Below are 27,288 nucleotides of genomic sequence, written 5' to 3'. Positions count from 1 at the left end.
GTGAAACCCCCAAATTTTTGGCTGAAACCTCCAAAATTTCGATCTGAAACCCCGAATTTTTTTCTCCTCTCCCATTTTTTAGGGGCACCCAAAAATCAATGGGGAGGTTGAAAAATCCTCATTTTAAGGCTTCGAAATTGGGGTTTTTGGGGGTTTTTTTGTGGATTTTTGGGGTTTTTTGGAGGATTTTTGGGTTTTTTGGGGTTCCCGGATTTTGGGGGATTTTGGGGATTTTTGCAGCAGGCGGGGCCGGGGGAGGTCCCCGAAAATTTCGGGGTCGTCGCCAACCCCCAACACCTGAAACCCCCAAATTTTGGGTAAAACCCCCAAATTTTGAGCTGAAAACCCCAAATTTTTGGCTGAAAACCCCAAATTTTTTTCTCCTCCCCCATTTTTTAGGAGCACCTCAAAAATCGATGTGGGGGGTGAAAAATCCTCATTTTAAGGCTTCGAAATTGGGTTTTTTTGGGGTTTTTTGGAGGATTTTGGGGGTTTTTTTGGGGTTGCCGGATTTTGGGGGATTTTGGGATTTTTGGGGGGTCACTGGGGGTCCCCCCCCAGCAGGCGGGGCCGGGGGAGGTCCCCAAAAATTTCGGGGCCGTCGCCGCCGCCGCGCAGCGCCAGCGCCCGCATCGAGGCCGCGATCCGCTCCAGGTCGGGCGGCGCCTGCGGGAGGGAATTTTGGGAATTTTGGGAATTTTTTGGGGGGTTTGGGGAATGTTCCGAACCCCAAAACGATCCCGAAAAGTTCTGAGGGAACCCAAATTCGGGTTTTGGGGGGGGTGGGATTGTAAAAAAAAAAATGAAAAATTCCCCAAAACTCCTCCCAAAATACCCCAAACCCACCATAAAAATTCTATAAAATCCCCCAAAATTCCCCCAAATCCTCCAAAATCCCTCCCAGCCCGCCCCCAGACTCCTCCAGTTCCCCAAAATGCCCCCAAACCCCCTCAAATCCCCCCAAAATCCCCCAAAACTCCCCCAAAATATCCTCCAAATGCCCCAAAAATCCTCCAAAAATCCCCCCCCAAATTACCTCCCAATTCCTCCCATAAAAACCCCAAAATCCCCCAAACCCCCCATAAAAAACCCCAAATTCCCCAAATCCCCCATAAAAGCCCCAAATTTTCCCAAATTCCCCAAATTTCCCCAAATTCCCCCAAAATCCCCCATAAAAGCCCCCAAAACACCCCTAAAAAACCCAAATCCCCCCAGACCCCCCAAATCTCCCCAAAATCCCCAAACCCCCCAAACCACCCCAAAATCCCCCATAAAACCCCCAAACCCCCCATAAAAACCCCCAAATTTCCCCATATTCCCCCCAAAACCCCCATAAAAGCCCCAAACCCCCATAAAAACCCCTAAAAACCCCAAATTTCCCCAAATCCCCCCAAACCCCCCAAAATCCCCCATAAAACCCACCAAACCCCCCATAAAAATCCCCAAATTTCCCCAAAATGCCCCCAAAAATCCCCCATAAAAACCCCAAATTCCCCAAGTTCCCCCCAAAATCCCCATAAAAGCTCCCAAGTCCCCCATAAAAACCCCTAAAAACCCCAAATTCCCCCAAATTTTCCCAAAAACCCCAAAATTTTCCCAAATTCCCCCCAAAATCCCCATAAAAGCCCCCAAGTCCCCCACAAAAACCCCTAAAAACCCTAAATTTCCTCAAATCCCCCCAAACCCCCAATCCCCAAATCCCCCCAAAATCCCCATAAAAGCCCCCAAGTCCCCCACAAAAACCCCCAAATTTCCCAAATTCCCCAAATCCCCCCAAAATCCCCCATAAAAGCCCCTGAACCCCCCCCAAAAACCCCAAATTTCCCAAATCCCCCCAAAATCCCCCATAAAAAACCCCAAATCCCCCAAGTTCCCCCAAATCCCCCCCAAATCCCCATAAAAACCCCCAAATTTCCCCAAATTCCCCCAAACCCCCATAAAAACCCCCAAATTTCCCCAAAATCCCCCCAAAATCCCCCATAAAAGCCCCCAAACCCCCTAAAAACCCCAAATTACCCCAAATTTCCCAAATTTCCAGGTCCCGCTGACCTTGGGGGGGTCCCCGCGGGGTCCCGGGGGGTTCCGGGGGCTCCAGCCGGGCACCGACAGCGGCAGCGACCGGGCCAGGGGGGGCCCGGGGGGGCTGCGGGGGGACCCCTCCTCGGGGGGGCTCCCTGGGGGCAGAACACAGAAAAACAAAAAAAACAAAAAAACCCAAAGAAGGGCTGGAAACGGACTAAAATCCATTAAAATCCCGTTAAAATCCATTAAAATCCCTTTAAAATCCATTAAAGTCCCATTAAAATCCATTAAAATCCATTAAAATCCCATTAAAATCCATTAAAGTCCCGTTAAAATTCATTAAAATCCCATTAAAATCCATTAAAATCCATTAAAATCCATTAAAGTCCCATTAAAATCCATTAAAATCCCGTTAAAATCCATTAAAATCCCTTTAAAATCCTTTAAAATCCATTAAAATCCCGTTAAAATCCATTAAAATCCCATTAAAATCCATTAAAATCCCATTAAAATCCATTAAAGTCCCGTTAAAATTCATTAAAATCCCTTTAAAATCCATTAAAATCCCGTTAAAATCGATTAAAATCCCTTTAAAATTCATTAAAATCCATTAAAATCCATTAAAATCCCGTTAAAATCGATTAAAATCCCTTTAAAATCCATTAAAATCCATTAAAATCCCGTTTAAATTGATTAAAATCCCATTAAAATCCATTAAAATCCATTAAAATCCCGTTAACTGCCCGTTAAAATTGATTAAAATCCCGTTAAAATTGATTAAAATCCCGTTAAAATCCCATTAAAATCCCGTTAAAATTGATTAAAATGCCATTAAAATCCCATTAAGATCACTTAAAATCCCCTTAATTGCCTGTTAAAATTGATTAAAATCCCGTTAAAATCCCGTTAAAATCGATTAAAATCCTGTTAAAATCCCGTTAAGATTGATTAAAATCCTGTTAAAATCCCATTAAAATCGCTTAAATTCCCGTTAACTGCCGTTAAAATTGATTAAAATCCTGTTAAAATCCCATTAAAATTGATTAAAATCCTGTTAAAATCCCATTAAGATCACTTAAAATCCGTTAACTGCCCGTTAAAATTGATTAAAATCCCATTAAGATCCCGTTAAAATCACTTTAAATTAGCTTAAAATCCCATTAAAATTGCGCAAAATCCTGTTAAAATCGCTTAAAATCGCTTAAAATCCCGTTAAAATCCCGTTAAAATTGATTAAATCCTGTTAAAATCCCATTTTACCTCCCCCCCCCCAAATTTTTGCACCCCCCCAAATTTTACCCCAAATTTTTGCCCCTCCCACCCCCAAATTTTCTCCCCCACCCCAAATTTTGCCCCTCCCCCCAAATTTTCTTCCTTTTACCCCAAATTTTTTCCAAAATTTTCGTTTCCCCCCCAAATTTTTCCCCTCCCACCCCAAATTTTTGCCTTTACCCCCAAAAATTTTACCCCCACCCCAATTTTACCCCAAATTTTGAGTCCCCACCCCAAAATTTTCTCCCCCCACCCCAAATTTTTCCCAACCCCCCGAATTTCCTTCCTTTTACCCAACTTTTGCCCAAAATTGTCGTTTTTCCCCCCAAATTTCCGCCCCTCCCCCACCGTCGGGGCTCTCCCAGTCCGGCTCCTCCTCGTCGCCGCCCCTCCCCCACTCCTCGTCCATCAGGAACAGCCCTGGGGGACCCCAAAATAGCCAAAATTAGCCAAAATTACCCAAAAAACCCCAAAATTATCCAAAATTACCCAGATTACCCAAAACCCCCCAAAATTACCCAAAAAACCCCAAAATTACCCCAAAACCCCCCAAAATTACCCAAAAACCCCAAAAATTAACCCCCAAAATCACCCGGGACTCCCCAAAATATCCCAAAATATCCAAAATTACCCCAAAATCCCCAAAATTACCCCAAAATCCCCAAAATTACCCAAAAAAACCCAAATTACCCAAAAAACCCCAAAATTAACCCCTCAAAATCGCTCGGGACTCCCCAAAATATCCCAAATTATCCCAAATTACCCCAAATTATCCTCAGACCCCCAAAATTACCCAAACCCCCCAAATTACCTAAAACCCCCCAAAATTACCCAAAAAACCCCAAAATTACCCCAAAACCCCCAAAATTACCCAAAAAACCCCAAAATTACCCCCCAAATCACCCGGGACCCCCCCAAAATATCCCAAATTATCCCAAATTACCCCAAATTATCCTCAGACCCCCAAAATTACCCCAAAATTACCCAAAAAACCCCAAAATTACCCAGAAAACCCCAAAATTACCCCAAAAAACCCCAAATTACCCCAAAAAAACCCAAAATTAACCCCCCAAAATCACCCGGGACTCCCCAAAATATCCCAAATTATCCAAAATTACCCCAAAATCCCCAAAATTACCCAAAAAAACCCAAAATTACCCAAAAAACCCAAAATTAACCCCTCAAAATCGCTCTGGACTCCCCAAAATATCCCAAATTATCCCAAAATACCCCAAATTATCCTCAGACCCCCAAAATTACTCCAAAATTACCCAAACCCCCCCAAAATTACCAAAAAACCCCAAAATTACCCAAAAAATCCCCAAATTACCCCAAAACCCCCAAAATTACCCCAGAACACCCAAAATTACCCAAAAAAAAACCCAAAATTACCCAAAAACGCCCAAAATTCCCCAAATCCCCCAAACCTCCCCAAAATCTCCCCAAATTCCCAAAATTTTCCCTCAAATCCACCCAAAACGTCCCAAAATTCCCCCCAAATCTCCCAAAATTCTCCAAAATCCCCTCAAAATTCCCCCAAGATTCCGCCAAAATCCCCCAAAATTCCCAAAAATTCCCCCAAATTTCCAAAAATCTCCCCAAAATTCCCAAAAATCTCCCCTAATCCCCCCAAAATTCCCCGAATCTCCCAAAATTCTCCAAAATCCCTCCAAAATTCCCCCCAAATCACCCCAAAATCCCCAAAATTCCCCAAAATCTCCCCTAATCCCCCCAAAATCACCCCAAAATCCCCCCAAAATTCCCCCAAATCCCCCCAAAATTCCCCCAAAAAATCTCCCAAAAATTCCCCCAAAATCCCCCAAATCCCCCCAAAACTCCCCAAAATTCCCAAAATCTCTGAAAATTCCCAAAAATCCCCCCAAATTCCCCTCCCCCTCACCGATGACGTCACTGGGCGCCGCCCCCTCCCCCCCCTCCTCCGGGGGGGGTCGCGGGTTTTGGGGGGTCCCGGGCGCGATTTTGGGGCGAATTCGGGCGAATTTGGGGCATTTTCGGGGCCGTTTTGGGCGGTTTTTTTGGGGGGTCCCAGGGGAGATTCGGGGGAATTTTGGGGGAAATTTGGGGTGAAAATGCAGAATTTAGGGGAAAAATTTGGGGTGAAAATTGGGATTTTGGGGAGGATTTAGGGGTGAAAATTGGGGATTTTGGGGAGAAATTGGAGGATTTTGGGGAGGATTTAGGGGAAAATTTTGGGGTGAAAAAGGAGCAGTTTGGGGAAGATTTTGGGGTGAAAATGGAGGATTTAGGGGAGGATTTTGGGGCTGATTTTGGGGTGCAAACGGAGAATTTTGGGGCTCATCTTGGGGCTGGTTTTGGGGAGAAATGGAGGAATTTGGGGAGGATTTTGGGGAGAAAACTGAGAATTTTGGGTTGAAAATTGAGAATTTTGGGGAGAAAATTGAGAATTTTCGGGAGGATCTTGGGGAGAAAATTGAGAATTTTGGGGAGGATTTTGGGGCTGATTTTGGGGCGAAACTGACAATTTTGGGGAGGATTTTGGGGTGAAAAAGGCAGATTTTGGGGTGAAAAAGGCGGATCTGGGGGCTGATTTTGGGGTGAAAAAGGCAGATTTGGGGGCTGGTTTTGGGGCTGATTTTGGGGTGAAAAAGGCGGATTTTGGGGCGGATTTTGGGGTGAAAAAGGCGGGTTTTGGGGCTGATTTTGGGGTGAAAAAGGCGGATTTGGGGGCTGATTTTGGGGTGAAAAAGGCGGATTTTGGGGCGGATTTTGGGGCGGATTTTGGGGCAGATTTTGGGGTGAAAAAGGCGGATTTTGGGGAGGATTTTGGGGTGAAAAAGGCGGATTTTGGGGCGGATTTTGGGGTGAAAAAGGCGGGTTCTGGGGCTGATTTTGGGGTGAAAAAGGCGGATTTTGGGCTGATTTTGGGGTGAAAAAGGCGGATTTTGGGCGGATTTTGGGGTGAAAAAGGCGGATTTTGGGGCGGATTTTGGGGTGAAAAAGGCGGGTTTTGGGGCGGGTTTTGGGGCGGATTTTGGGGCAGATTTTGGGGTGAAAAAGGCGGATTTTGTGGCAGATTTTGGGGTGAAAAAGGCGGATTTTGGGGCGGATTTTGGGTGAAAAAGGCGGGTTTGGGGCGGATCTGGGGGCGGATTTTGGGGTGAAAAAGGTGGGTTTTGGGCGGATTTTGGGGTGAAAAAGGCGGGTTCTGGTGCAGATTTTGGGGTGAAAAAGGCGGATTTTGGGGCGGATTTTGGGGTGAAAAAGGCGGATTTTGGGGCGGATTTGGGGTGAAAAAGGCGGATTTTGGGGCGGATTTTGGGGTGAAAAAGGCGGGTTTTGGGGCGGATTTTGGGGCGGATTTTGGGGTGAAAAAGGCGGGTTCTGGGGCTGATTTTGGGGGCGGATTTTGGGGTGAAAAAGGCGGGTTCTGGGCCCGCCGCAGCAGCTCCCGCTGGATGCGGGGCAGGAATTTTCGGGTGGCCTCGCCCAGGGGTCCCGGGCCGTGCTGCAGCCACGCCCCGCCCCCCCCGGGGCCCCCCCAGCACCCCAAAACCGCCACGTCGGGACCCCCGGGACCCCCCCGGAACCCCTCGGCCGCCGCCACCAGCGCGGCCCAGAGCGGGGGGAGGGGCTCGGGGGGGGGAGGGGAGGACATGGGGGGTCTGGGGGGGTGTTGGGGGGTCCTGGGGGGATTTGGGGGGGAGTTGGGGGGATTTGGGGGGATTTGGGGGGTCCTGGGGCGGATTTGGGGGGGAGTTGGGGGGAGTTGGGGGGTCCTGGGGGGGAGTTGGGGGGTCCTGCGGGGGTTTGGGGGGGGTTTGGGGGGGATTTGGGGGGAATTTGGGGGGTCCTGGGGGGGGATTTGGGGGGTCCTGGGGGGGTTTGGGGGGGAGTTGGGGGGGGTTTGGGGGGTCCTGGGGGGATTTGGGGGGGTCCTGGGAGGGGTTTGGGGGGGAGTTGGGGGTCCTGGGGGGATTTGGGGGGGTCAGGGGGGGATTTGGGGTGTTCTGGGGGGATTTGGGGGGAGTTGGGGGGGATTTGGGGAGGATTTGGGGGGATTTGGGGGGTCCTGGGGGGATTTGGGGGTCCTGGGGGGGTCCGGGAGGGATTTGGGGGGTCCTGGGGGGATTTGGGGGGGTTTGGGGGGATTTGGGGGGGAGTTGGGGGCTCCTGGGGGGATTTGGGGGGTCCTGGGGGGGTCCGGGGGGATTTGGGGGCTTTGGGGGAGAGTTGGGGGGGGTCCTGAGGGGATTTGGGGGGGTTTAGGGGGAAATTGGGGGTCCTGGGGGGGCTGAGGGGTCCTAGAGGGGATTTGGGGGTCCTGTGGGAATTTAGGGGGGTTTGGGTTGGATTTGGGGGTCCTGGGGGGGTCTGGGGGGGATTTGGGGGGTCCTGGGAGGGTTTGGGGGGTCCTGGGGGGATTTAGGGGGAATTTGGGGGGGGGATTTAGGGGGGTTTGGTGGGCAGTTAAGAGGGGTACCGAGGGGATTTTGGGGGGTCCTGGAGGGGATTTTGGGGGGTCCAGGGGGGGGTTGGGGGGGTCCCGGGGGGATCACGCGGGGATTTGGGGGGGGGGGAAAGGGGAAAATTTGGGGTAAAAAAGGGAATTTTGGGGTAAAAAAAGGGAATTTTGGGCTCCCGGGGCGGATTTTAGGGGTCCCGGAGGGGGATTGGGGGGTGAAAAAAGGGAATTTTGGGGTAAGAAAGGGAAATTAGGGATAAAAAAGGGGAATTTGGGGTAGAAAAGGGGAATTTGGGGTAGAAAAGGGGAATTTGGGGTAAAAAAAGGGAATTTGGGGTAGAAAAGGGGAATTTTGGGGTAAAAAAAGGGAATTTGGGGTAAAAAAAGGGAATTTGGGGTAGAAAAGGGGAATTTGGGGTAAGAAAGGGGAATTTTGGGGTAAAAAGGGAATTTTGGGGTAAGAAAGGGAAATTAGGGATAAAAAGGGGGAATTTGGGGTAGAAAAGGGGAATTTGGGGTAAAAAAAGGGAATTTGGGGTAAGAAAGGGGAATTAGGGATAAAAAAGGGGAATTTGGGGTAGAAAAGGGGAATTTGGGGTAAAAAAAGGGAATTTGGGGGTGAGAAAGGGAAATTAGGGATAAAAAAGGGGAATTTGGGGTAGAAAAGGGGAATTTTGGGGTAAAAAAAGGGAATTTGGGGTCGCGGTCGCGGGGGCCGCCCCCGAGATGGCGGCGGAGGAAGGGGCGGGGCCAGGAGCGGAATGGGCGGGGCCAAGGGGGAACCAACCAATGGCGGCGCGGCTTTGCGTGGGGGCGTGGCCAGGAGGGGGCGGGGTTTATGCAAAACGCGGCGGATTCCGCGGCTCCCATTGGTCAGGGGGCGGGGTGGGCGTGGCTAAAGGGGAGGGAGAGTGGGCGTGGCTTCCGCGGGAGGGGCATGGCCCCGCGGGTTTCATTGGTCGGTGGGCGGAGTGGCGCCGGAAGTGGGCGGGGCCAGAGGCGGAAGCGGAAGCGGGGGCGCGGCCATGGAGGAGGCGGCGGGAGGGAGGGTGAGGCCGCCCCTCCCCCACCCCCCGAAAAAACCCAAATTCCCCCAAAATATCCCCAAAATTCCACCAAATTCCCAAAAATCCCCAAAATATCCCCAAAATTCCACCAAAATCCCCCAAAATATCCCCAAAATTCCACCAAATTCCACAAAATTCCACCAAATTCCCAAAAATATCCCCAAAATCCCCCAAAATCCCCCAAAATATCCCCAAAATTCCACCAAATTCCACAAAATCCCCCAAAATATCCCCAAAATTCCACAAAATTCCCCCAAAATCCCCCAAAATATCCCCAAAATTCCCCAAAAATCCCCCAAAATATCCCCAAAATCCCCCAAAATATCCCCAAAATTCCACCAAATTCCCAAAAATATCCCCAAAAATATCCCCAAAATTCCCCAAAATATCCCCAAAATTCCACAAAATTCCCCAAAATATCCCCAAAATTCCCAAAATCTCCCCAAAATCTTCCCAAAAATCTCAAAAAAATCCCAAAAATCTCCCCTAAATATCCCCAAAATTCCACAAAATTCCACAAAATATCCCCAAAATTCCCAAAAATCTCAAAATTCCACGAAATCTCCAAAAATCTCCCCAAAATTCCCAAAAATATCCCCAAAATTCCACAAAATTCCCAAAATATCCCCCAACATTCCCAAAATCTCCCGAAAATATCCCCAAAAATCTCAAAATCTCCCAAAATCTTCCCAAAAATCTCCCCTAAATATCCCCAAAATTCCACAAAATTCCACAAAATATCCCCAAAATTCCCAAAATATCCCCAAAATTCCGCAAAATTCCCCAAAAAATCCCCCCAAATTCCCAAAATCTCCTGAAAATATCCCCAAAATTCCCAAAATCTCCCCAAAATCTCCCCAAAATCCCCAAAAATTCCCCCAAATCCCTCCAAATTTCCCCAGAATTCCCCAAAAACTCCCCAAAATCCCCCAAAATCCCTCCCAAAATTCCCCCACGATTCCCTAAATCTCCCCAAAATTCACCCAAATCCCCCAAAATTCCCAAAATCCCCGGAAATTCCCACAAATCCTTCCAAAATTCCCCCCAAATCCCTCCAAAACTCCCAAAATTCACCCAAATCCCCAAAATCACCCAAAAATCCACCAAAATCCCCGAAATTCATCAACAACTCCTGAAAATTCCCCCAAATCCCCGAAAATTCACAGAATTCCCAAAAATTCCTCCCAAAATCCCACCAAAAATTTCCCAAAATTCCCCAAATCCCCCCCAAATTCCCCAAAAATCCCCCAAACCCCCAAAATCACCCCAAAATCCCCAAATTCCACAAAATCTCCCAAATCCCTAAAAACTTCCTGAAAATCCTCCCAAAATTCCCAAAAATTCCCCAAAATTCCCCCAAAATTTCCCCAAAATCCCCAAAAAATCCCCCCAAAACCCCAAAGTCACCTAAAAATCCCCAAAATCCCCAAAATTCTTAAAATCCCACAAAATTTCTCCAAAATTCTCCAAGAACTTCCAAAAACTCTGAAAAAATCTCTCAAAAATTCCCCAAAATCCCCCAAAAACTTCTCCAAAATCCTCCCAAAATTCCCCAAATCGACCCAAAATTTTCCAAATACCCCCAAAAGTCTCCAAAATTCCCCAGTGACCCCTGGGTGACCCCTGGGTGACCCCAGTGACCCCTGGGTGACCCCAATGACTCCTGGGTGACCCCGGGGTGACCCCGGGTGACCCCTGTGACCCCTGGGTGACCCCTGTGACCCCTGGATGACCCAAATGACCCCTGGGTGACCCCAATGACCCCAATGACCCCAATGACCCCATGGTGACCCCATGGTGACCCCAATGACCCCATGGTGACCCCATGGTGACCCCTGGCTGACCCCAATGACCCCATGGTGACCCCAATGACCCCAATGACCCCATGGTGACCCCAGTGACCCCAATGACCCCAATGACCCCAATGACCCCATGGTGACCCCAGTGACCCCAATGACCCCAATGACCCCAATGACCCCAGTGACCCCATGGTGACCCCAATGACCCCATGGTGACCCCAGTGACCCCATGGTGACCCCAATGACCCCAGTGACCCCAATGACCCCAATGACCCCATGGTGACCCCAGTGACCCCATGGTGACCCCATGGTGACCCCAGTGACCCCAATGACCCCTTGCTGACCCCATGGTGACCCCAATGACCCCAGTGACCCAATGACCCCAGTGACCCCATGGTGACCCCAATGACCCCTTGCTGACCCCATGGTGACCCCAGTGACCCCAGTGACCCCAGTGACCCCATGGTGACCCCAATGACCCCAGTGACCCCAATGACCCCATGGTGACCCCAGTGACCCCATGGTGACCCCAATGACCCCAGTGACCCCAATGACCCCATGGTGACCCCAGTGACCCCATGGTGACCCCAGTGACCCCATGGTGACCCCATGGTGACCCCAGTGACCCCATGGTGACCCCATGGTGACCCCAATGACCCCATGGTGACCCCAGTGACCCCATGGTGACCCCAATGACCCCAGCTGACCCCATGGTGACCCATGGTGACCCCAATGACCCCATGGTGACCCCAGTGACCCCATGGTGACCCCATGGTGACCCCAATGACCCCAGTGACCCCATGGTGACCCCAGTGACCCCAATGACCCCATGGTGACCCCAATGACCCCAATGACCCCATGGTGACCCCAATGACCCCAGTGACCCCATGGTGACCCCTGGCTGACCCCAATGACCCCCAGCTGACCCCAATGACCCCATGGTGACCCCAATGACCCCAGTGACCCCATGGTGACCCTGGCTGACCCCAATGACCCCCAGCTGACCCCAATGACCCCAATGACCCCATGGTGACCCCAATGACCCCATGGTGACCCCAGTGACCCCCGGCTGACCCCATGGTGACCCCAGTGACCCCTGTTTGACCCCTGTTTGACCCCGGCTGTTCCCGCCCCTCCCCCCAGGTGCTGCTGGCCCTGCCCGCGGCTGTTCCGGGGCCCCTCCCCCCGCGGCTGCACGGGGAGCTGCGCCTGCGCGCGCCCGTGGGTGCGGCTTGGACTGGGTATACTGGGTTATACTGGGTTATACTGGGTTATACTGGTTAGACTGGTTAGACTGGGTTATACTGGTTAGACTGGTTATACTGGGAGGGACTGGTTAGACTGGTTAGACTGGGAGGGACTGGTTAGACTGGTTAGACTGGGTTATACTGGGAGGGACTGGTTAGACTGGTTAGACTGGTTACACTGGGAGGGACTGGTTAGACTGGTTATACTGGGAGGGACTGGTTAGACTGGTTATACTGGTTTATACTGGGTTATACTGGGGGGGACTGGTTAGACTGGTTAGACTGGTTACACTGGTTTATACTGGGTTATACTGGGAGGGACTGGTTGGACTGGTTAGACTGGTTATACTGGGAGGGACTGGGAGGGACGGGTTGGACTGGTTAGACTGGTTGGACTGGTTATACTGGGTTATACTGGGAGGGACTGGTTAGACTGGTTAAACTGGGAGGGACTGGTTGGACTGGTTAGACTGGTGGGGACGGGTTAGACTGGTTAGACTGGTTAGACTGGTGTGGACTGGTTAGACTGGGAGGGACTGGTTAGACTGGTTAGACTGGGAGGGACTGGTTAGACTGGTTAGACTGGTTGGACTGGTGTGTACTGCTGTGTACTGGTGTGTACTGGTTATACTGGTTATACTGGTTATACTGGTTATACTGGTGTGTACTGGTGTGGACTGGTTTGGACTGGTTTGTACCGGTTTATACTGGTTTATACTGGGAGGGACTGGGGGGAACTGGGAGGGAACTGGGAGTGAACTGGGGGGGACTGGTTTGTACTGGTTTATACTGGGATGGACTGGGAGGGGATTGGGTTGTACTGGTTTGTACTGGTTTATACTGGTTTGTACTGGTTTATACTGGGAGGGACTGGGAGGGGATTGGGTTGTACTGGTTTGTACTGGTTTATACTGGTGTGTACTGGTTTATACTGGGAGGGACTGGGAGGGACTGGTGTGTACTGGGTTATACTGGTCTGTACTGGTCCATACTGGTCCATACTGGTTCGTACTGGTCCATACTGGTCCATACTGGTTTGTACTGGTTTATACTGGTTTGTACTGGTTTATACTAGTTTTTGCTGGTTCATACTAGTCCATTTTGGTCTATACTGGTCCGTACTGGTCCATACTGGTCCGTACTGGTTTATACTGGTCCATACTGGTCTGTACTAGTTTATACTGATTTATACTGGTCTGTACTGGTTTATACTGGTTTATACTGGTCCATACTGGTCCATACTGGTCTGTACTGGTCCATACTGGTCCGTACTGGTCCATACTGGTCCATACTGATCTGTACTGGTCCATACTGGTCCATACTGGTCTGTACTGGTTCCGCAGCCCCAGGACCTGGTGCTGGAATGGGAACCCCTGGAGGGGAACTGGGAACCCCCCGAGGAGACGGTGAGACCCCAAAACATCCCAAAATAACCCCAAAAAAACCCCAAAATAACCCCAAAATAACCCCAAAACATCCCAAAATAACCCCAAAAAACCCAAAAAAAACCCCAAAATAACCCCAAAACATCCCAAAATAACCCCAAAATGACCCAAAATAACCCAAAAAAACCCAAAAAACCCCCAAAAATAACCCCAAAATAACCCAAAAAATACCCCCAAAAAAGCCCAAAATAACCCCAAAAAACCCCAAAATAACCCCAAAAAATCCCCCCAAAATTCCCCCAAATTTTTCCAATTTACCCCAAAATTTACCCCAAAATTCCCACAAATTTCCCCTAAATCCCCCCAAAATCCCCCAACTTTCCCAAATTTCCCCAATTTTCCCTGAAATTCCCCAAAAATCCCCCAAATTTGCCTTAAATTTCCCAAAATTCCCCCAAATTTCCCCAATTCTCCCTGAAATTCCCCAAAATTCCCCCAAATTTCCCCTAAATCCCCCCAAAATCCCCCAAATTTCCCCAAATTTCCCCAATTCTCCCTGAAATTCCCCAAAAATCCCCACAAATCTCCTCCAATTCTCCCGAAATTTTCTGAAATTTCCCCAAATTTACCCCAAAACTCCCCGAATTTCCCCCAAAATTCCTCCAGATTTCCCAAAATTCTCCCAAAATTCCCCAAAATTCCCCAATTTCCCCTGAAATTCCCCCAAAATCCTCCAAATTTTCCCCCAATTTGCCCAAAATTCCCCAAAATCCCCAAAATTCCCCAATTTTCCCTGAAATTCCCCAAAAATCCCCCCAAATCTCCCCCAATTTTCTGAAATTTCCCCAAAATTCCCCCAAAATCCCCATATCTTCCCAAAATTCCCCCAAAATTTTCCAATTTACCCCAAAATTTACCCCATAACTCCCCCAAATTTCCCCAGAATCCCGCAAAAATCCCCCAACTTTCCCAAAATTCCCCAATTTTCCCTGAAATTCCCCAAAAATCCCCCTAAATCTCTCCCAATTCTCCCCAGATTTTCCCAATTTCCCCCAAAATCCCCAAAATTCCCCAAAATTCCCCAAATTTCCCCCAAAATTCCCGAATTTTCCCAGGAGCCGCCCGACCCCGGCTTCGAGCCCGACTGGGCCGTGCTGAGCCCCCCCCGGCCCCGCCCCGGTACCCAGCGGGATTCGGGGGAAATTTGGGAAATTTTGGGAAATTTCGGGAAAATTGGGAATTTTGGGAAATTAGGGGCAATTTTGGGGAAAATTTGGGAAGTTTTGGGGATTTTGTGGGAATTTCGGGGGAATTTTGGGGAAGATTTGGGAAGTTTTGGGGGAATTTGGGGGGATTTTGGGGAAATTTCAGGGGAAATTGGGGGAATTTTGGGGCAATTTTGGGGAAAACTTGGGGGATTTGGGGAGAATTTTGGGGATTTTAGGGGAAAATTGGGGAAAATTGGAGGATTTCAGGGAAATTTGGGAAGTTTTGGGAAATTTGGGGGAAATTTGGGAACATTTGGGGGAATTTTGGGGAAAATTTGGGAAGTTTTGGGAAATTTTGGGGAAAATTGGGGAAATTTTGGGGGAATTTTGGGACATTTGGGGAATTTTGGGGGAAATTTGGGAAGTTTTGGGTATTTTGGGGGGATTTTGGGAATTTTGGGAACATTGGGGGGAATCTGGGGGGATTTTGGGGAACTTTGGGACATTTGGGGAATTTTGGGGAAAATTTGGGAAAAATTTGGGAAGTTTTGGGGATTTTGGGGGAATTTTAGGAACATTGGGGGGAATTTGGGGGGATTTTGGGGGAATTTTGGGAAATTTGGGGAATTCAGGGAAAAATTGGGGGGATTTTATGGAGGTTTGGGAAAAATTTGAAGAAATTTTGGGGAATTTTGGGAAATTATGGGGGAATTTCAGAGGAATTTTGGGGGAAAATTTTGGGACTTTGGAGGAGAATTGGGAGATTTTGGAGGGAAATTTTGAGGAGAAAAAATGGGAAAAATTTTGCCGATTTTTGGGCGATTTTGGAGCTGATTTTTGGGTGAATTTTGCTGATTTTTGGCTGATTTCAGATCCAATTTTTGGGTAAATTTTACTGATTTTTGGGCAATTTCAGAGTTGATTTTTGGGGTAATTTTGCTGATTTTTCGCTGAATTTTGCTGATTTTTGGCTGATTTCAGTGGGATTTTTTTAGCGATTTCTGTGGGATTTTTAGGCGATTTTGGAGCTGATTTTTGGGTGAAATTTCTCGATTTTTGGTGGGTTTTTTGGTGATTTTTGGGCGATTTTGGAGCCGATTTTTGGGTGAAATTTCCCGATTTTTGGTGGTTTTTTTGGTGATTTTTGGGCAATTTCGGAGCCTATTTTTGGTAAATTTTACCAATTTTTGGTAGGTTTTTTGCCGACTTTTGGACGATTTTGGAGCTGATTTTTTGGTGAATTTGCTGATTTTTGGGCGATTTCAGAGCGGATTTTTGGGTGAAATTTCCCCATTTTTGGGTGAATTTTGGTGATTTTTGGCTGATTTCGGAGCCGATTTTTGGGTGAAATTTGCCCATTTTTGGTGGTTTTTTGGTGATTTTTGGGCAATTTTGGAGCTGATTTTTGGGTGAAATTTGCCCATTTTTGGTGGTTTTTTGGTGATTTTGGGGCGATCTCGGAGCCGATTTTTGGTGTTTTTTTTGGTGATTTTTGGGCGATTTCGGCGCCGATTTTTGGGCGATTTCGGCGCTGATTTTTGGGTGGAATTTGCCCATTTTTGGTTCGTTTCCAGGCTGGGCCGGGGGTTCTCGCTGCCCCTGCGGGAGCTGCGGGGGGATTTTTGGGTGAAATTTCCCGATTTTTGGTGGTTTTTTTGGTGATTTTTGGGCGATTTCGGAGCCGATTTTTGAGTTAAATTTCTTGATTTTTGGTGGTTTTTTCGGTGATTTTTTGGGCGATTTCGGCGCCGATTTTTGGGTGAAATTTGCCCATTTTTGGTGGTTTTTTTGGTGATTTTTGGGCGATTTCGGCGCCGATTTTTGGGTGGAATTTGCCTATTTTTGGTTCATTTCCAGGCTGGGCCGGGGGGTTCTCGCTGCCCCTGCGGGAGCTGCGGGGGCGGTTTTGGGTTAAATTTCTCAATTTTTGGTGGTTTTTTGGTGATTTTTGGGCAATTTCGGCGCCGATTTTTGGGCGATTTTGGCGCCGATTTTTGGGTTAAATTTCTCCCATTTTTGGTTCGTTTCCAGGCTGGGCCCGGGGGTTCTCGCTGCCCCTGCGGGAGCTGCGGGGGGATTTTTGGGTGAAATTTCTCCATTTTTGGTTCGTTTCCAGGCTGGGCCCGGGGGTTCTCGCTGCCCCTGCGGGAGCTGCGGGGGCTCCGCCGGGGCCCCCCCGGGCCGGGCCCCCCAATTTTGGAGCTGCTGCCCCGGGGGGGGCCCCGCCCCCCCCCCCTGCGCCTCCCCCGGGGGGGGGCTCCGAAAACTCCGGAGAATTTTGGGGTCACGACTGCGCCCGTGAGTCACCCCCGAAAAACACCCCAAAAACCTGCCAAAAACCCCAAAAACCCCAAAAATCCACCCAAAAACCCCCCAAAAACCCTCCCAAAAACACCCCAAAAATCCTCCCAAAACACCCCAAAAACCCTCCCCAAAAACCCCAAAATCCACCAAAAATACCCCAAAAATCCACCTAAAAACACCCCAAAAATCCACCCAAAATACCCCCAAAACCCTCCCCAAAAACCCCAAAAATCCACCTAAAAACACCCCAAAAATCACCCCAAAAACACCCCAAAAACCCTCCCCATAAACCCCAAAAATCCACCCAAAACCACCCAAAAATCCACCCCAAAAATCCCCTGAAAAATACCCCAAAAATCCACCCAAAAACCCTCCCCAAAAACCCCAAAATACCCTAAAAATCCTCCCCAAAAACCCCAAAATACCCCAAAAATCCTCCCAAAACCCCAAAAATCCACCCAAAAACACCCCAAGAACACTCCCCAAAATCCCCAAAATCCACCCGAAAACACCCCAAAACCCTTCCAAAAACCTCCCCAAAAACCCAAAAATCCACCCAAAAATACCCCAAAAATCCTCCCAAAAACCCTCCCCAAAAATCCCCAAAATCCACCGAAAAATACCCAAAAACCCCAAAGTACCCCAAAAATCCTCCCCAAAAACCCCCAAAATCCACCCAAAAACACCCCAAAAACCCTCCCCAAAAACCCAAAAATCCACCCAAAAACACCCCAAAAATCCACCCCAAAAACCCCAAAAATCCACCCAAAAATACCCCAAAAATCCTCCCAAAAACCCCAAAAATCCACCCAAAAACACCCCAAAAATCCACCCGAAAAACACCTTAAAAACCCTCCCCAAAAACCCCAAAAATCCTCCCAAAAATACCCCAAAAACCCTCCCCAAAACCCCAAAAATCCCCTGAAAAATACCCCAAAAATCCTCCCAAAAACCCTCCCCAAAAACCTGCCAAAACCCCCAAAAATACCCCAAAAATCCACCCAAAAATACCCCAAAAATCCACCCAAAAATACCCCAAAAACCCTCCCAAAAACACCCCAAAAATCCTCCCAAAAACACCCCAAAAACCCTCCCCAAAAACCCCAAAAATCCACCCAAAAACACCCCAAAAACCCTCCCCAAAAACCCCCAAAATACCCCAAAAATCCTCCCAAAAACACTCCAAAAACCCTCCCAAAACCCCAAAAATCCACCCAAAAAACCCCAAAAATCCACCTAAAACACCCCAAAAATCCACCTGAAAATACCCCAAAAACCCTCCCCAAAAACCCCAAAAATCCTCCCAAAAATACCCCAAAAACCCTCACCAAAACCCCAAAAATCCACCCAAAAACACCCCAAAAATCCACCCAAAAACACCCAAAAATCCTCCCAAAAACACCAAAAATACCCCAAAAATCCACCCAAAAACCCCCCAAAAACCCTCCCCAAAAACCCCAAAAATCCACCCAAAAACACCCCAAAAACCTGCCGAAAACCCAAAAATACCCCAAAAATCCTCCCAAAAACACCCCAAAAACCCTCCCCATAAACCCCAAAAATCCACCCGAAAATCCCCTAAAAACCCTCCCCAAAAACCCCAAAAATACCCTAAAAACCCTCCCAAAAACCCCCCAAAAACCCTCCCCAAAAACCCCAAAAATCCACTCAAAAATACCCCAAAAATCCCCTGAAAAATACCCCAAAAATCCTCCCAAAAACCCCAAAATCCACCCGAAATTACCCTAAAAAGTCTCCCCAAAAACCCCCAAAAATACCCCAAAACCCCAGAGACCCCCGGACCCCTCCCCAATTTCAGGGACCCCTCCCCAATTCCGGGGACCTCTCCCCAATTTAGGGACCCCTCCCCAATTTAGGGACCCCTCCCCAATTTGGGGACCCCTCCCCAATTTCGGGACCCCTCCCCAATTTGGGGACCCCTCCCCAATTCCGGGACCCCTCCCCAATTTTGGGGACCCCTCCCCAATTTCAGGGACCCCTCCCCAATTTTGGGGACCCCTCCCCAATTTCAGGGACCCCTCCCCAATTTTGGGACCCCTCCCCAATTTTGGGGACCCCTCCCCAATTTTGGGACCCCTCCCCAATTTCAGGGACCCCTCCCCAATTTTGGGACCCCTCCCCAATTTTGGGGACCCCTCCCCAATTTTGGGACCCCTCCCAATTTGGGGACCCCTCCCCAATTTTGGGACACCTCCCCAATTTGGGGACCCCTCCCCAATTTCAGGGACCCCTCCCCAATTTCAGGGACCCCCGGGACCCCCGGCTGCTGCTCCTGGAGCCCCCGCGCCCCCCCTGGAGCCCGGCCTGGTCACCGTGAGCACCCCAAAATTTGAGGGGGGGTCCCCAAAAATGGGGAGGGGGTCCCCAAAAATGGGGAGGGGGTCCCAAAGTTGGGGGGGGCCCAAAATTGGGGAGGGGGTCCTAAAAATGGGGGGGTTCTAAAAATGGGGGGGGGGGGGACACTGAAATGGGGGGGTCCCCAAAATTTGAGGGGGGGTCCCCAAAATAATGGGGGGGTCTAAAGTATGGGAGGGTCACAAAATGGGGGGGTCCCCAAAATTTGGGGGGGGGTCCTAAAATGGGGGGGTCCTAAAATGGGAGGGGGTCCCCAAAATGGGCGGGTCCTGGGATGGGTTTGGGAATATTTTGGGAAAATTTTGGGATAATTTTGGGATGATTTTGGGATAATTTCGGGGTTATTTTGGGATAATTTTGGGATTAATTTGGGGTTTTTTGGGAGCATTTTGGGGTTATTTTGGGAATATTTTGGGGTTATTTGGGGGTAATTTTGGGATAACTTTTGGGTAATTTCGGGAATATTTTAGGAATATTCGGGGAACATTTTGGGATAATTTGTGAAAAATTTGAGATTAGTTTGGGGTAATTTTGGGAAAATTTCAGGGTTATTTTGGGATGATTTTGCAGTTATTTTGGGAATATTTTGGGATAATTTTGGGAATAATTTTGGATAATTTCGGGGTTATTTTGGGATAATTTTGGGATTAATTTGGGGTTTTTGGGAATAATTTTGGGGTTATTTTGGGATATTTTTGGGGTTATTTCGGGAATATTTTGGGATTATTTTGGGATGATTTCGGGCTGTTTTGGGGATTATTAGGGGTTATTTTGGGATTATTTCGGGGCTATTTTCGGGCAGTTTCGGGGCTATTTTCGGGTCTGTTTTTGGGCTGATTTCGGGCCGTTTCGGGTCTGTTTTTGGGCTGATTTCGGGCAGTTTCGGGGCTATTTTCGGGTCTGTTTTTGGGGTGATTTCGGGCAGTTTCGGGTCTGTTTTTGGGGTAATTTCGGGCAGTTTCGGGTCTGTTTTTGGGCTGATTTCGGGCAGTTTCGGGGCTATTTCGGGTCCGTTTTTGGGGTAATTTCGGGCAGTTTCGGGTCCATTTTTGGGGTGATTTCGGGCTGTTTCGGGTCCATTTTCGGGTCCGTTTTTGGGCTGATTTCGGCAGTTTCGGGTCCGTTTTTGGGGTGATTTCGGGCAGTTTCGGGTCCGTTTTTGGGGTGATTTCGGGCCGTTTCGGGGCTATTTTCGGGTCTGTTTTTGGGCTGATTTCGGGCCGTTTCGGGGCTATTTTCGGGTCCGTTTTTGGGGTGATTTCGGGCAGTTTTGGGGTTATTTTTGGGGTGATTTGGGGCCGTTTCGGGGTCCTGAGCCCCTCCCCAGCGCCCCCTGCGCGGTCCCGGCGCCGCCGCCCCGGGGGGGCGGGGCCCAAAGGGGCGGGGCCGGAGCTGCCACTCAAGGAGAGCAGCGAGGTGATTGGACAGGGGAAAAGGGGGCGGGGCCTAAAGGGGCGGGGCCGGAGCTGCCACTCAAGGAGAGCAGCGAGGTGATTGGCCGGGGGTTAAAGGGGCGGGGCCTAAAGGGGCGGGGCCGGAGCTGCCACTCAAGGAGAGCAGCGAGGTGATTGGTCGGGGAAAAGGGGGCGGGGCCGAAAGGGGCGGGGCCGGAGCTGCCACTCAAGGAGAGCAGTGAGGTGATTGGACAGGGGAAAAGGGGGCGGGGCCTAAAGGGGCGGGGCCGGAGCTGCCACTCAAGGAGAGCAGCGAGGTGATTGGTCGGGGATTAAAGGGGCGGGGCTAAAAGGGGCGGGGCCGGAGCCGCCCAGCAAGGAGTTCAGCAAGGTGATTGGGCGGTGCTAAAAGGGGGCGGGGCCTAAAGGGGGGATTTGGAGGGAGTTCTGGGGGGATTTTGGTGTTTTCGGGAGGGATTTTGGGGGGATTTGGGGGAATTTTGGGGTTTCGGGAGGGATTTTGGGGGGATTTGGGGGAATTTTGGTGTTTTCGGGAGGGATTTTGGGGGGATTTGGGGGAATTTGGGGGTTTCGGGTGGGATTTTGGGGGGATTTGGGGGAATTTGCGGGTTTCGGGTGGGATTTTGGGGGGATTTGGGGGAATTTTGGGGTTTCGGGAGGGATTTTGGGGGGATTTAAGAGATTTTCGGGTGAATTTCAGATATTTTGGGGGATTTTAGGGGCGGTTTTTTCAATGGGGGCGTGGCCTAATAAGCCCCGCCCCTTTCCAGGTGCCGCTGGGGCCCCGCCCCGCCCGAGGGCCGCCATTGGCTGCCGCCGATTGGGGGCGTGGCCTGGACCCGGAAGTGCTGCGGGAGCGAATCTTCAGGGGGGTGAGGGGCGGGGCCAGAGTGGGCGGGGCCGGAGTGGGCGGGGCCAGAGTGGGCGGGGCCAGAGTGGGCGGGGCCAGGGATGGGCGCCCCAAATTGACCCCAAATTGACCCCAAAGGTCCCCAAAAAATCCCAAAATCCTCCCCAAAACCCCACAAAAATCCCAAATCCCCCCAAATGTCCCCAAAAATCCCAAATCCCCCCAAAAAATCCCCCAAAAATCCCAAATCCGCCCCAAAATGTCCCTAAAAATTCCAAATTCCCCCCAAAATGTCCCCAAAATCCCATATTCCCCCCAAATGTCCCCAAAAATGTCCCAAAAATCCCAAATCCGCCCCAAAAACATCCCCAAACCCCTCGAAGATCTCCCCAAATCCCCCAAATCTCCCCATATCCCCCCAAAATCTCCTCAAACCTCCCCAAAATCTCCCCAAATCCACCAAGATCCCCCCAAAATCCCCCCACAGACCCCAAACCTTCCCCAAATCTCCCCAAATTCATGAAAATCTCTCCATATTCCCCCCAAATCTCCCCCAAATCTCCCCCAAATCTCCCCCAAATCACCCCAAAATCTCCCCAAATTCCACCCAAATCCCCCCAAAATCCCCTAAAATCTCCCCATGCCCCCCCAAAATTTCCCCAAATCCCCCCAAAATCCACCAAATCCCCCCAAATATTTCAAAATCTCCCCAAATCCCCCCAAATCTCCTCAAATCTCCCCCAAACCCCCCAAATATTCCAAATCCCCCCCAAATTCCCCCCGAAATCCCCCAAATGCCCCCTAAATCCCCCTAAATCCCCCCAAATCCCCCCAAATTTCCCCAAAATCCCCCCAAATATACCAAAATCCCCCAAATCTCCCCAAAATCCCCCAAATCCCCCCAAATCCCCCCAAATCTCCCCAAATCCCCCCAAATCCCCCCAAATCCCCCCAAATCTCCCCAAATCCCCCAAATCCCCCAAATCCCCCCAAAATCCCCCCAAACCTCCCCCAAATCCCCCCAAATCCCCCCAAATCCCCCAAATCCCCCCAAATCCCCCCAAATCCCCCCAAATCTCCCCAAATCCCCCCAAATCCCCCCAAATCCCCCCAAATCTCCCCAAATCCCCCAAATCCCCCCAAATCCCCCCAAAATCCCCCCAAACCTCCCCCAAATCCCCCCAAATCCCCCCAAATCCCCCAAATCCCCCCAAATCCCCCCAAACCTCCCCCAAATCCCCCCAAAATCCCCCCAAACCTCCCCCAAATCCCCCCAAATCCCCCCAAATCTCCCCAAATCCCCCCAAATCCCCCCAAATCTCCCCCCAAATCCCCCAAATCCCCCCAAATCCCCCCAAATCTCCCCAAATCCCCCCAAATCCCCCAAATCCCCCCAAATCCCCCAAATCCCCCCAAATCTCCCCAAATCCCCCCAAATCCCCCAAATCCCCCCAAATCCCCCCAAATCTCCCCAAATCCCCCCAAATCCCCCAAATCCCCCCAAATCCCCCAAATCCCCCCAAATCTCCCCAAATCCCCCCAAATTCCCCCAAATTCCCCAAATCCCCCAAATCCCCCCAAATTCCCCGAATCCCGCAGGGCGTGCTCCCCGCGCTCCGGGCCCGGGCCTGGCCCTTCCTGCTGGGGCTGCGGAATTTGGGGGAGCCCGGGGGGACCCCCGAGAGCCCCGGGGGCACCCGCAGGTCAGAGGGGTCAGAATGGGGAGCAGGGGGTCAAAATGGGGGTGCGGGGGTCAAAATGGGGGTGTGGGGGTCAGAATGGGGGTGCGGGGTCAGAATTGGGGTGTGGGGGTCAAAATGGGGGTGCGGGGGGTCAAAATGGGGGTTCGGGGGTCAGAATGGGGGTGTGGGGGTCAAAATGGGGGTGCGGGGGTCAGAATTGGGGTTCGGGGGTCAAAATGGGGGTTCGGGGGTCAAAATGGGGGTGTGGGGGTCAGAATGGGGGTGCGGGGGTCAGAATTGGGGTTCGGGGGTCGGAATTGGGGTTCGGGGGTCGGAATTGGGGTTCGGGGGTCGGAATTGGGGTTGGGGGGTCAGAATTGGGGTGTGGGGGTCAGAATCGGGGTGTGGGGTGGGTTTGGCTTTTTTTGGGGTGCTCAGGATGTTTTTGACTGTTTTTGGGCCGTGTTTGGGTGTTTTCCCCCATTTTTGGGGTGCTCAGGATGTTTTTTGGGGTGGTTTTCGCCATTTTTCGGGTGCTCAGGATGTTTTTGACTGTTTTTGGGCCGTTTTTGGGGTGTTTTTGGCTGTTTTTGGGGTGCTCAGGATGTTTTTGGGGTGCTCAGGATGTTTTTTGGGGTGCTCAGGATGTTTTTGACTGGTTTAGGGCCGTTTTTCGGGTGCTCAGGATGTTTTTGGGGTGCTCAGGGTGTTTTTTGGGGTGGTTTTGGCTGGTTTTGGGGTGCTCAGGACGTTTTTGGGGTGCTCAGGATGTTTTTGGGTTGCTCAGGATGTTTTTTGGGGTGCTCAGGATGTTTTTGGGGTGCTATTGATGTTTTTTGGGGGGCTCAGGGTGTTTTTTGGGGTGCTCAGGGTGTTTTTTGGGGTGGTTTTGGCTGTTTTTGGGGTGCTCAGGACATTTTTGGGGTGCTCAGGACGTTTTTGGGGTGCTCAGGATGTTTTTGGGTTGCTCAGGTGTTTTTTGGGGTGTTTTTGGCTGTTTTTGGGGTGCTCAGGACGTTTTTGGGGTGCTCAGGATGTTTTTTGGGGTGCTCAGGTGTTTTTTGGGGTGTTTTTGGCTGTTTTTGGGGTGCTCAGGACGTTTTTGGGGTGCTCAGGTGTTTTTTGGGGTGCTCAGGACGTTTTTGTGGTGCTCAGGATGTTTTTGGGGTGCTCAGGTGTTTTTTGGGGTGTTTTTGGCTGTTTTTGGGGTGCTCAGGATGTTTTTTGGGTTGCTCAGGGTGTTTTTTGGGGTGGTTTTGGGGTGCTCAGGACGTTTTTGGGGTGCTCAGGTGTTTTTTGGGGTGCTCAGGACGTTTTTGGGGTGCTCAGGATGTTTTTGGGGTGCTCAGGGTGTTTTTTGGGGTGGTTTTGGCTGTTTTTGGGGTGCTCAGGATGTTTTTGGGGTGCTCAGGTGTTTTTGGGGTGCTCAGGTGTTTTTTGGGTTGCTCAGGATGTTTTTTGGGGTGCTCAGGATGTTTTTGGGGTGCTCAGGATGTTTTTGGGGTGCTCAGGGTGTTTTTTGGGGTGCTCAGGATGTTTTTGGGTTGCTCAGGATGTTTTTTGGGTTGCTCAGGATGTTTTTGGGTTGCTCAGGATGTTTTTTGGGGTGCTCAGGATGTTTTTGGGGTGCTCAGGTGTTTTTGGGGTGCTCAGGTGTTTTTTGGGTTGCTCAGGATGTTTTTTGGGGTGCTCAGGATGTTTTTGGGGTGCTCAGGACGTTTTTGGGGTGCTCAGGGTGTTTTTTGGGGTGCTCAGGATGTTTTTGGGGTACTCAGGATGTTTTTTGGGGTGCTCAGGTGTTTTTTGGGGTGTTTTTGGCTGTTTTTGGGGTGCTCAGGATGTTTTTTGGGTTGCTCAGGGTGTTTTTTGGGGTGGTTTTGGGGTGCTCAGGTGTTTTTGGGGTGCTCAGGACGTTTTTGGGGTGCTCAGGATGTTTTTGGGGTGCTCAGGACATTTTTGGGGTGCTCAGGTGTTTTTGGGGTGCTTTTCCAGGGAGGATTATTTCCGGATGAAGCTCCAGTGGCGCTCGCTGAGCCCGGGGCAGCTGCGCAGGAACAAAATCCTCAGCGGCTACCGGGAGCGCATGGGTGAGAGCCAAAATCCCCCCAAATCGCCCCAAAATCACCCCAAAAATATCCCAAAATCACCCCAAAATCACTGCAAAGATCACCCCAAAATCACCCAAAAATCACCCTAAAAATATCCCAGAAATCACTGCAAAATCACCCCAAAATCACTGCAAAAATCACCCCAAAATCACCCAAAAATCATCCAAAAAAACACCCCAAAATCACCCCAAAATCACCCCCAAATCACCCCAAAATCTCCCCAAAATCACCCCCAAATCACCCCAAAAATATCCCAAAAATATCCCAAAATCATCCCAAAATCACCCCAAAACCACCCCAAAATCACCCCAAAAATATCCCAAAATCACCCCAAAATCACTGCAAAGATCACCCCAAAATCACCCCAAAATCACCCCTAAAATATCCCAAAAATCACTGCAAAAATCACCCAAAAATGACCCCAAAATCTCCTAAAAATCACCCCAAACATTACCCCAAAATCACCCAAAAATCAGCCAAAAAATATCCCAAAAATCACCCCAAAATCCCCCAAAATCACCCCAAAAATATCCCAAAAATCACTGCAAAATCACCCCAAAATCACTGCAAAGATCACCCCAAAATCACCCAAAAATCATCCAAAAAAACACCCCAAAATCACCCCAAAATTACCCCAAAGTCGCCCCAAAAATATCCCAAAAATCACTGTAAAGATCACCCAAAAATGACCCCAAAATCACTGCAAAAATCACCCCAAACGTTACCCCAAAATCACCCAAAAATCACCCCAAAATCACCCAAAAATCACCCAAAAAATCTCCCCAAAATCACCCCAAAATCACCCAAAAATCACCCCAAAAATATCCCAAAAATCACCCCAAAATCAGCCCCAAAATTACCCCAAAAATCACCCAAAATCAGCCAAAATCACTCCAAAAAACACCCCAAAATCACCAAAAAATCTCCCCCAAATCATCTCAAAATCACCCAAAAATCACCCCAAAAATAATCCCAAAATCACCCCAAAAATAATCCCAAAATCACCAAAAATCCCCCCAAAAACCCAAATCTCCCCCTAAATGTCCCCCAAAAGTCCCAATTTGTCCCCAAATATCCCAAAAATCTCCCCAAAAATGTCTCAAAATCTTCCCCCAACATCCCCAACATTCCCAAATGTCCCCCAAAAAATCCCAAAAAATCCCAAAATGTCCCCAAATCTCCCCCAAATCCCCCCAAAAATCCAAAATGTCCCAAACATCCCCAAAATATCCCCAAAAAAATCCCAAAATATCCCCAAAAAAATCCCAAAATATCCCAAAAAATCCCAAAACTCCCCCGAAATATCCCCAAAAATGTCCTTAAAATGTCCCCAAATCCCCCTGAACTCTCCCCAAAATGTCCCCAAATCTCCTCCAAAAATCCCCAAAAAATCCCAAAATGTCCCAAAAAGTCCCAAAATGTCCCAAAATGTCCCAAAATGTCCCAAAATTCCCCCAAATCTCCGAGAGCGGGACCTGGCGCGGGCCCCGCCCTGGGCGCCGCCGGCGCGGCTGCGGGAGCTGCTGCTCACCTTCTGCATGTTCCACTTCGACCTGGGTAAAAAATCACAATTTTGGGCAATTTTGGGGAGATTTGGGGATTTTGGGGAATTTTGGGGATTTTTGGGAATTTTGGGGGGATTTTGGGGATTTTTGTTGGGATTTGGGGGATTTGGGGTTCAGGGCTCTCCTGACCTTCTGCATGTTCCACTTCTATCTGGGTAAAAAAAACCCAATTTTGGGCAATTTTGGGGAGATTTGGGGATTTTGGGGGATTTTGGGAATTTTGGGGGAATTTGGGGGGAGTTTTGGGGGATTTTTTGGGCGATTTTTGGGGATTTTGGGGGGAATTTTTGGGGATTTTTTTGGATTATTCGGAGGTTTACGGGGGATTTTTTGGCGACTTTTTTGGGATTTTTGGGGATTTTTTTGGGAAAATTTGGGGGTTTTGGGGAGAATTTGCGGATTTTGGGGGGTTTTTGCAAAATTTGGGGATTTTGGGGGATTTTGGGGGGATTTTTGTTGGGATTTTGGGGATTTGGGGTTCAGGGCTCTCCTGACCTTCTGCATGTTCCACTTGGACCTCGGTGAAACCACAAATTTGGGAATT

At 49.6% G+C, this 27,288-nt stretch overlaps 2 protein-coding genes and 1 long non-coding RNA gene across 3 annotated transcripts in view; 1 reads left to right on the top strand and 2 right to left on the bottom strand.

Moving 5' to 3' along the window:
• Positions 1-419: 419 nt before the first annotated feature.
• Positions 420-2,129, bottom strand: LOC144248151 (uncharacterized). Its single transcript, XR_013341536.1, has 2 exons — positions 2,050-2,129; positions 420-666 (listed from the first exon to the last, which is right to left on the bottom strand). It is a non-coding gene; the product is annotated as an uncharacterized LOC144248151 (long non-coding RNA).
• A 3,182-nt stretch (positions 2,130-5,311) lies between these two features.
• On the bottom strand, positions 5,312-6,931 carry LOC144248128 (uncharacterized). Its single transcript, XM_077789825.1, has 2 exons — positions 6,573-6,931; positions 5,312-6,540 (listed from the first exon to the last, which is right to left on the bottom strand). The coding sequence occupies exons 1-2, from the start codon at positions 6,929-6,931 to the stop codon at positions 5,394-5,396; spliced, it is 1,506 nt and encodes a 501-aa protein (XP_077645951.1). The 3' UTR covers positions 5,312-5,393.
• A 1,832-nt stretch (positions 6,932-8,763) lies between these two features.
• LOC110483043 (TBC1 domain family member 17-like) overlaps positions 8,764-27,288 on the top strand; it is a 30,344-nt gene continuing 11,819 nt past the window's right edge. The window contains 14 exon segments of the mRNA XM_077789824.1: positions 8,764-8,787; positions 11,748-11,829; positions 12,790-13,046; positions 13,147-13,270; positions 14,344-14,415; positions 16,561-16,703; positions 16,705-16,742; positions 19,014-19,082; positions 20,005-20,145; positions 20,237-20,378; positions 21,310-21,411; positions 22,989-23,092; positions 25,064-25,158; positions 26,647-26,736. Coding sequence (XP_077645950.1) covers positions 8,764-8,787; positions 11,748-11,829; positions 12,790-13,046; positions 13,147-13,270; positions 14,344-14,415; positions 16,561-16,703; positions 16,705-16,742; positions 19,014-19,082; positions 20,005-20,145; positions 20,237-20,378; positions 21,310-21,411; positions 22,989-23,092; positions 25,064-25,158; positions 26,647-26,736 — 1,483 coding nt within the window.

This window comes from Lonchura striata, chromosome 38 (assembly GCF_046129695.1).
Source record: "Lonchura striata isolate bLonStr1 chromosome 38, bLonStr1.mat, whole genome shotgun sequence".
Classification (NCBI taxonomy): Eukaryota; Metazoa; Chordata; class Aves; order Passeriformes; family Estrildidae; genus Lonchura; species Lonchura striata.
This window is presented reverse-complemented; position numbering and strand designations above follow the sequence as displayed.